Genomic DNA, 10,664 nt, shown 5'->3' on the forward strand with positions numbered 1-10,664 from the left:
CGGGTTCTCTTGGAGGCTCTACTGGCTGCGGAGCTGAGGGATTAGGGGCCTGCGGAGGTTCGCTCGGCGGGTTTGCCCTAAAAGTAATCCTCAGATCACCCTGGCCATCCAAAGAAGCAGGTCCACCCGGGTTAGGGGTAGACCTAGTTCGTGGGATGGGTAAGGGGACTCCCCCAGCCCGGAGGTAGGAGAGTCTCGATCTTAGCTCCGATATAGTCATGTTCCCGCAGTGGGAACATGAACTATCCACAAACGCCGCCTCAGCGTGCTGTGTGCCCAAACACGTGAGACAGCGATTGTGACCGTCAGCAGGGGACAGGGAACGACCGCATCCAGAAATGCACGGGTGGTAAGACATCTTGAAAAAGACGCCACGTCACCCGTGAAGCTCTTTTTGTGAGGAAACGCTCTGTGCTGAAGCACTCAGGGGGAAATTGTGTGCAGCCCGTGCCTGTACTCAGCAGGAAAAACGCCCAACCAGACCAACAGTGCTGTTGCTGTGAAAACAGCAGTTTTTCTCTGCTTGCAGAGGCAGCCGATGAGTCAGCGCGGTCCCGCTGAAGTGTGCCGTTCCTCCAACACGCGTCTTCCTCTGGATTCTCCGGTCTTCTTTTCAATAGTCTTGCTGATAGCAGCGAAATACTCAAACAGTGTGTTGAGAGTCTTCTTCATATGCCGTTTGGCTCCGAAGTGAATGACAGCGTGCATTCGCTCTCGCTTCCTGTTTATACCCACGGCGCTGGGCGGAGCGTGAGATGCAAATCTCGCACGCCAATTGTTCATTGGCCGGTTCTAGATAGCTCGAAGCTGATAGGGGCTCCCAGAAGTGATCCCAATTCGTCAGTACGTCCGACGTACGTCGAACGTGACCGACTGAATGGGAACTTTTGTAACATTATAGATGTCTTTACTGTCAATTTGATTAATTGAATAAATCCTTGCTATACTGTATATAATTTTATTCCCCTTCAAAAAAGTTCTAGCCTACTGCCCCCAGACTTTTGAACAGTAGTGTATATATTTAATTGTTGATATTTTAATATTTGTTTTGTTATCTTATATTTAGATTTTCTATTAGAATTGGCATTTACATTTTGGTATTTACATTTATCTGTCTATATTTATGTTTCTGCTGTCAAACTAAGTTTTCCTCCCAAGGGTGTGGTACCTAAGGAAGCTTGTTTCAGGCACAGCATAAAAGTATTAAAAAGATACTTGCAACTTTTTTCTCACATTTCTGACTTTTTTCTCACAACTGTGAGTTTATATCTCGCAATTCGCAAGTCGCTTTTTATTTTTTATCCATTGGTGGAAACATATTTGTAATATTACCCCTTCAAAAGTTTAGTGAAAAAGTAATGTGAGTGTTGTTCCCTTTAGGTGAGTGATCCAGTGTCAGCAGAGTTCAGTCTTAACACACAGATGCTCCTACTTTCAAAGAGGACTCTCTGGTTGTCAGACGGCTCAATGGGCTTCGGTCAGGAGAGTGATACAGCTTTCTCAGAGGGTAAAATGCTAAAAACAACACTTTATTCATATGTGATTTGATCTTGTGACCATAATAAAGATTATGAAAATTAAAGTATGAAACCTCACTAATTCAGGGCAGTTGCTTTTCTCTAGGAGATGTTATCTATGGCCGTGTAATGGTAGATCCTGTTCAGAATCTTGGAGACTCATTCATCTGTAACATCGAGAAGGTGTTCCTGTGCACAGGGGCGGATGGATACATCCCAAAGTACAACCCTGACAACTTTGAGTATGGCTGCCTAGCTGATTCACCGTCTCTTTTGTATCGATTCAAGATAATTGTAAGTATAGACACTGTTTAATAAAGCCCAAACTTTGCATAAACACTTCCCTGCAGTAGCATTAAAGAAATACATACAAACAGCTAATTGTAGTTACAATTAATCATATTTAGGAAACTTTTGCAGACATAGAATGGAATTAAATATAATGGCATAATGAATTAGGTAGGGCTGCTCCCGACTAAGGATTTTTTATAGTCGACTAGTAGTCGTTCAGTTAAGCCATTAGTCTCACATTTGAAATAATTAAATTACTTAAAGCTGCAGTCCATAACTTTTTTGTGTTCAAGATTTACAAAAATTATATAATGAGAATGTACAAGATTAATCAATTTTCCGAACTGTGTTTTTGTCTTACCCTTAATCATTATGGTACACTTATAATAAGTGTTTATATTGGGACTATTTCAGGCCAGACTGGTAGGAACCGCTGCGGAGGAGCACAGTCCCTACGTGACTTGCCATATACATAAACAGAGAGAAGTGTGACTTCGACACTTCCTGTGGAGATTTTTATTTCTGCAAATAACTATTTAAAAAATTTTAATAACATTTTCAGTTTTAAGATGTGTTTTTTATTTATTTATTAGTTTTTGTTCTTAAAAATATGTCTAGTATTTTGTTTTTATCATATCAGATAAATTTGAGTGTGTTGAAAATTATGTTATGACGTTACTCTGTGCGTTCGCTCGGCGGCTGCTATGACACTTGTTGCACACTGCAGTAAGCATTACTACAAAATAAAACTGGAAACTGAGGGTAACGCAATTGGCAGGCGACTCCCTTGCACGTCCCAGTTCCTTGGTTAAAATAGCAATTTTCTCATGATTTACAAATAGTTGGAAACATTTGGGATATTGTAAGTAGTCAACTGAACAAAATATATTACACTGGCCTAGTGGTTTTTGGATATTTTACTGCAAAAATGTTACATATTGCAGCTTTAAGTATTTGGTTATTGTCAGTTTTAGTAATTTTAGTACTTCATCTTAAACTAAATGAAAATTTGAAATGTTGCCTTGGCAAGTAACTGAAATTAAAATGTTTATTTATACTTTATTTTATTTCAGTTATTATATTTCAATTAACATTATGTTGTTGTTTTGTATGCAGTGCCTGCATTTTTGATCATTTTCACAAAATTTTCATGGCCCCCAGAATAATTTGTTGTATGAATATCTAAACATACAATATATTAAAAGAAAGAACTGAGCTTCTGCTTTAAATAAAAAAATAAATAGAAAAAAAACAAAAACAACAAACATTTTATGTGGGCATGTTTAGTAAAAAAAAGCTACATTTTGAACAAAAAGACTACATCCAGAGTGCGAATTACTCCACTATAATTTGGGGGTACTGCTCCTTCACTTCTTCTATGACCATCATGGTCCACTACCATATCAATCCCCACCGTGATCTCCAAGTGCAACATGTGTTGTGCAACACACATACAAGGTCTAAACATGCGACAAACTGATAATCAGTAGGCTACAGAATATCTCATTGTTATTATATATCCAAAAGAGAACTGTTTTGATCAACTCAAAAGTTAGAAGTTAAGTGCACTGAAATACCATTCTAATTACTAGTAAAAGTAATACCTTTAGTGTCGTCTCCCTGCAGCCTGCTCACGGCTTTCATCCTGTGCCTCTCCTGTCTGCTGGCACCCCTTTCCTTAACACATATTCAATGTATAAAACCTAACCGCACTTACACTTTTAATGTAATTGTTTGTAGATCTTAGTGCTAATATTTCCTGCTTATTCTTTTAGCACCAAAAAAGTGCCTGATGTCTGTGTGCCCTTTCCTTTTCCTCATAGTGTCTCTGTGAATAAAATAAAATCCTAGTTTCATTAAGATAGTATTAGGGTTCTCAGATGAAACTGCATTTATCGAACTAAAAATATGAAATAATAGAATGTAAAAACAATATTAACCAATTAAAAACAAATTCAAATACTAGCATGTACTATTTAGCCTAGGCTACTTGGCTCTTTTTATGTTTCCACAGGTTTCACTGGTGTTATGTTTGTTTTCAAATTCAGTTTAGTTTTAATTAGTTTTTAAAGTGGGCTTTTTATTTAGTTAAGTTTTATTTACGTTAAGCCTTTACTAAAAGAGTTTTAGTTTAGTTTTTATTAGTTTTAGTGTTAGTTTTAGTCACATCTTCTATACAGAATTCACACCCTATGTAAATACCACAGCTGTAAAATTTTTACACCCTATACTAAATTTACCCTATACAGTCAATAGCCTACTCGATCTTGATTGAAGCAGCAAACATTCAGTGTAAAAGTAAAAATAAAGGACAACATTATTTAATATTCGAATCACAGTTTATATAGTGTTTTGACATCGACAACCACAACCAAAAAGTGCATTTTACCTCAAACTTGCGACTAGTTAACTTTCTAAAGAAGGCTCAATCGCTTCTCGGGTCGACATTAACACACTGACAAAATTATATTCCGAATTTAAAATATTTTTATACCACTTTTTAATGTGTGATTGTGTAATCACAAGATGTTCACGAGATAGAGATACCAACATTTCGCGAACTTGCTTTCAACGTCGAGCGAACACTCGTTCTCATGGAGATGCGGTGTGCACGGTGGGGAGGGGCTGTGTGTGTGTGTGTGTGCAGGGGCGTTGCACCCGTGGGGGATGTGGGTGTTTTAACACCCACACTTTTCCCGGTGAAAGGGTTCAACACCCACACTTTTCTCCAGTTTTGCACAAACGCTTTAGGGATGCCACGATTCTCATTATAATATTAAACCGTTTGGTACGGCATTCACGGTTCAATACGCGCTTGTGAATTGCGTTGTTTTTGTTGTTTTGTTTTTGCAGTGTGCCTGTGAGTCTACGCGCTGATATGAACAAATATCCAATCACTATACACAGTGCTAGACACGCTTGCAATGCTGGTGTCAGAGTTATACTCACAGAACACTATAGTTATTCACAATCACGAAAGTTCATTATTTGCATGCGTTTTAAAGCCTTGCCGGTTATTTGCGTGCTTATGCACCGTTTTAACGTGCAGAGCGCGCATACTAAACGCCTGTCACACACATGATTACTGGACTAAGTAGTCGTCTTACTGCGCAAATACTGTCAAATACACACAAGGTTAACAAACACAGTCGGTTATGTATGTCTAAATTGAAAGTAAAATCGGTGTGTGTCTGTATATTAGATGCACGTCTTAAATTTTACAGCAGCGCAGCCTATAGAACAAGGGACAGTTCACCTCTGAAATTCTGTCATTATTTACTCATTCTAATATTGTTCCAAACCTGTATTCATTTCTCCTGTTGAACACAGACAGCTGATGGTAGCCATTGACTTCCATATTATTTCTTACTATGAGGACTTTAATGTTAATAAAACTACAAAAGACATAGAAAAGCACTCTCTGTTCTTGACTGAAAAACATGAATACAGTAGCTTTAATAAGAATCAATTTATTTTATAGTGAAGTCTATGTAGAGTTTTTTTACATTTATTCATTAAATGACATACTTAAATGCAGCTGTACAGCTCTGAGCTGCCAGTGTAAATCTTTATATATATTTATTTTATATTATACTATACACTAGGAATGTGTACAAGGCTTTTTTAAGTAAAGTTTTAAGTTTAAGTAAGGTTTTTCAAGTCTTTTAAGTAAAATAAAAAATTAGCTTTTTTTTCTTCTCCTTAACCTCTTTCTGTTCCCGTCGCCTAAGAATAGAATAGCAAAAAACTGATGTGATAGCCATCAGAACCCAACTGAACACCGTGGTAAAAAAAAAACGAGGTATGTATAATATATATATTATATATCTTGTATGTTATACCTTTTGTACCCTTCTGTCATTGTATTCATAGTTTTTATTGTTAACAAACAAACCACATCCATCCCCCAAACTTTTGAAAAGCTTGCTACGCCTCTGTGTGTGTGTGTGTGTGTGTGTGTGTGTGTGTGTGTGTGTGTGTGTGTGTGTGTGTGTGTGTGTGTGTGTGTGTGTGTGTGTGTGTGTGTGTGTGTGTGTGTGTGTGTGTGTGTGTGTGTGTGTGTGTGTGTGTGTGTGTGTGTGTGTGTGTGTGTGTGTGTGTGTGTGTGTGTGTGTGTGTGTGTGTGTGTGTGTGTGTGTGTGTGCGCGCATGTGAGAGACGCATGAGTGACAGAGAGACGGTGGGAGAGCAGGGAAAGGAAATGCAGCTGAACGAATACGCTACATGTTTTAAATAGCATTAAAAAATGAAAGACCTTGACAAAGACAAAAACTAAGGACATTTAACAACAATGTTTTTTCCCACCTAGTTTTCGTTTTTTCATTTGTTTTCATTAATGATGGCTTGGACCCCCACAAAACTGATATTTATGTCCCTTTGGGGGTATAGTACCCCCTGTAATTCTATGACTTAAAAACTATGACTACATCCAGATTGGATTCACAAAGATGATCAAAACATATTGAGTCCATCAACACCTCTAAAGCTTCACAGTCCTATACCTATTCACGGGGCGTCACTCTGTAATGTTAGGCAGTTTTGTGATTATTTTTATTCTGTTTAATGTTTGATGATCGTGTTAGGTTACATATGAGTAAGCAATGCTTCTATCCCTTGTTTCTGTTGCTTCTTTGCTTGTTTTTTGATCCGGAGCTTTTGTACTCTTTCAGAAGATGTAATAGCGCCCTCTAACGTACCTCTAATGTATAATACTGAAGACATGGATTGCCCAGAAAATGCTGTCAATGGTGGGGAAAGAGTTAATAGCTTTAGTTTTAAAGGGGTGGTTGATAATAATTTCACTTTTTTAACTTTTGTTAGTGTGTAATGTTGCTGTTTTAGCATTAACAACATATGCAAAGTTATGACACTCAATGTTTCTTTTAAAGAAATCGCTTTTTAAGGACTACAACAAACGGCTGGTAGGGACTAAAACAAGCTTATTTACGGGTTAGTGACATCACTAACCCTACAATTTACATAAACCCTGCCCCCGGGAACACGGAACAAAGGGGGTGAGGCCATGTTGAGAAGAGGAAGAGTTGTTGTAGTAGAGCACATTTAGGAGTCTGCTCAAGCTGTGGTATCCGTCTTTTCACATTTATTGCAATACAGATGCAAAAGCATGTCATAAAAGCAAGATGAAACTAAACTATACCAGTTTTATCTTCATGCAGCATATATTCTCTGGCTCTGAAGGCATCTTACAACAGTTCCCACACGAGCAATTTATAGATTATCCTGACAGAATATGCTTATCGATGACTTGAAGATAGTTAGCTCCACATCAGCTACATAAATTCATCAACTAACCATTCAGAAATGTCCTGTTGCACTCTACATGTTGTCACTTCTTCCTGAGTCTCTCCATCATTGTCCAGTTTGAACATAAGGCTGAACAGTTTCAGACCTTTTCAGTGCATGTCTGCATTAAGTAATCTGAGCTGCTAACGTGAGCTCTTGAAGCTCCGCACTCTTCTTGAAAGGGGGCTGGGAGCAGCAACTCATTTGCATTTAAAGGGACACATACAAAAATGGCACGTTTTGCTCACCCTCAAAAAGTGACAATTTTAACATTATATGTTGGGTTTTTGAGCTAAAATTCACATACACACACTGGGGACATCAGAGACTTATTTTACATCTTGTAAAAATAAGCATTATAGGACCCCTTTAATTACCTATACCACTGTTCAGGATTGATAATTGTTCTTGAGAGCATGGAGAACAACCTTGCCTTTGTGTTGATTTCAGGATCATTTGACAGTATAACATGTAAGTTTGAACTCATTCTGCTTTACAGGACAAAGCTCAGCCAGAGACTCAGGCGAGAACATTTGGTAGCATTAGTTTCAATGCTCTCCTCGCTGTAGATGATCCTCAAGCACTGGCGCTGGTGAGGCAGCCGGGCTCTGATGGCTTTAGGATGGATTCCACAGCTTTGTTCCAGGTAAGAGGTACACAACAGCCGGCACATTAAAGGGTTAGTTCACCCAAAAATGAAAATTCTGTCATTAATTACTTACCCTCATGTCATTCGACTCCCGTAAGACCTCCGTTCATCTTCGGAACACAAATGAAGATATTTTAGCTGAAATCCGAGGGCTCGGAAAGGCCTCCATTGGCACAATGCACTTTACACTCTCAAGACCTATAAAAGGTACTAAAGACGTCATTACAATCCATCTCACTACAGTGCAGGTTCTACAATAACTTTATAAAGCGGCGAGAATAGTTTTTGTGCGCAAAAAAAACCTAAATAACGACTTATATAGTGATGACCGATTTCAAAATAATGCATCATGAAGCTTCGAAGCGTTATGAATCAGTGAGTCGATTCAGCGGTTTGGATCGCCAAAGTCACGTATTTCAGCAGTTTGACACGCGATCCGAATCATGATTCGACTCGCTGATTCATAACACTTCGAAGCTTCATGATGCATTGTTTTGAAATCGGTCATCACTATATAAGCCGTTACTTAGGTTGTTTTTGCGCACAAAAACTATTCTCGCCGCTTTATAAAGTTATTGTAGAACCTGCACTGTAGTGAGATGGATTGTAATGACGTCTTTAGTACCTTTTATAGGTCTTGAGAGTGTAAAGTGCATTGTGCCAATGGAGGCCTTTCCGAGCCATCGGATTTCAGCTAAAATTTCTTCATTTGTGTTCCGAAGATGAACGGAGGTCTTACGGGTGTCGAACGACATGAGGGTAAGTAATTAATGACAGAATTTTCATTTTTTGGTGAACTAACCCTTTAAGAAACGTTGCGATCATGTTCTGATGATAACACTGTAACACTCCTCCCAGGTGTCGGCAGGCAGGGAGTGGTACATTCACACAATCTACACCGTCCGGTCCAGGGACAACGCAAACCGTGGAATTGGGAAAAGGAGCCTTAACTATCATTCTGTGACACATAGCCACTCAATTTCCAAAAGGTCAGCCAGTGGCGTACCAGATTTGGCTCAAGGTATTGGCGCAGAAAATAACCGCGGCACAAACATCTTGCATATAGAGCTGGACCGCAGCACTCAAAAACAAACCAACCTTCACGAGGAATCCCAAGCAGAGGGTATCGTTCCAAGAGAACTGAATCACAGGGACTCTAGTGACGACCGGCTTGTCTTGATCATAGGAATCTTGGTAGGTCTTCTCTTTACCATCCTCCTTGTCGTTCTCATCATTCTGGTGGTGCGATCCAGGCGGGAGAAGAATGTAACAGAGCCCCCCAAAAGCTCCAACAGCACAGAGCCCATGATGACGCAAGTCCTCGATAGCAATGACAGTTCAGAGGTTTGATTTCCCAAGAGTGGACCCTCCTATTCAAATCACTGTTTGTTTGCAAGTGCCTCTTGTTCATTTGCTTGGGCACACAAAGACACGTAGTGACTTGGAGTGGTTGCTCTACCTCTCCTCGGGATTTTGATGGTCCGAAAGTGTACTTGAAATTCAGAAGCACTTCTGTTGTCACTGCTTTAATAAATGTTTGAAGCCTGAATCTTTTACAGAGAGAGTCTTGTATACTACTACTACTACTACTACTACTACTGTTACTACTGCTTGATGGCATTGATATTCATCCAAATGAAAGTTTTACTTTATATCCAAAGGTGCTAGATGAAAGAACAGTATTTTGGGAAAGGATTATATTGTATAAATTGTTTTCAGTCACTGATTATTTTTAATAGCTTGTTAGTATTATAACGATGAATGAATTGTACTATACTGGTTGCGTGATCCATCCATGGCAAAACAGTTTTTTGTTTTTGTTTTGTTTTATGTAACTTTTTTGTGTTTGTTTTTTTTCACTGCTATTGTATCTACTTTTTAAAAGAAATATAATGTAGTACAATAACTTCAGTGACATCAAACTAGCGGAATTGCTATTATCAATTATGACATTTTTACTTTTTGGCAAAACAAAAGCACATTAGTAGCCTATTCCTTTTCTGTATTTTACATATTTATGGTCACTAAGTGTTTTATTTTTATTTTTTATTTCATTATACTGTGTAAAAATGTATCATAGTGTATTATAAGTCTGATAAATTGTTGGGGAAAATGATCAAATGATTTTGCCTTGTAGCGTTTCTTTGACGTCACACAATAGACCTTATTCACAGCAGCGTCATCTTTGATTTATAAAGGGCTATGAAAGCGGGGCTGTGAGGGATAGGCATGCATCTCTTCAGTGGGTTGCATTGTTATTAAATGTGTTTTTGAATTGCTCTGCTGAAGAAACACTGCAATATCTTTCCAAGAAATGTCAGTTGACAAAAAACTCTAGACAACACAAGCTTTGGAAAATGATTGATCTAGGAGCTTTATACAGCTTTTTACAGTGGATGCCTCGCTTTCATACCTCTCATGGTACTGCTCTGAATAAGGTCTATCCGCCGTAGGGTGACCACCTGGTTATTGCTCTGTTGCAGGACAGTAGTGATTTTGAGTGAATGTGGGACACGTGTGTGAGAGAAAAATGTACTGCTATTATACTATATAAATATATCGATTTTTTTTTTACATTAGTTGGAAAGCCTATTTGCCATCACGTTGGATAATAAAGTTTTAAATCGCCAAATAAACTTGACTGGCTCTGACCGGCTTTGTGACTGGCACTCAATTTGTCCAGGTTTGAGTGATACGGTGTAATTTACTCTATGGTACCTATTCAGTCTACTAGTTCTAAATATAATAAATTGAATAACAGGTTACTAGGTAAAATAGCATTTTATGCTAAAATAAATTCCCAGTTAGTGGCTATTTTATTTTTCTTTATTAGATTATGCAAACAATAAATGCATTTTAGTGCATTTTGAACTTGTTGATTTTAAAGGGACAGTTCACCCAAA

The 10,664-nt window shown here is 38.3% G+C and overlaps 1 protein-coding gene across 1 annotated transcript in view; it reads left to right on the forward strand.

The window, feature by feature from the left end:
* Positions 1-10,417, forward strand: part of frem2b (FRAS1 related extracellular matrix 2b) — a 137,588-nt gene extending 127,171 nt beyond the window's left edge. The window contains exons 21-24 of the mRNA XM_079823951.1: positions 1,381-1,507; positions 1,624-1,811; positions 7,612-7,758; positions 8,620-10,417. Coding sequence (XP_079680077.1) covers positions 1,381-1,507; positions 1,624-1,811; positions 7,612-7,758; positions 8,620-9,111 — 954 coding nt within the window. The 3' untranslated portion in view covers positions 9,112-10,417. The remainder of the gene's footprint in view (positions 1-1,380; positions 1,508-1,623; positions 1,812-7,611; positions 7,759-8,619) is intronic.
* The last annotated feature ends 247 nt before the right edge of the window (positions 10,418-10,664 follow it).

This window comes from Gobio gobio, assembly GCF_949357685.1.
Source record: "Gobio gobio genome assembly, chromosome: 8".
NCBI lineage: Eukaryota > Metazoa > Chordata > Actinopteri > Cypriniformes > Gobionidae > Gobio > Gobio gobio.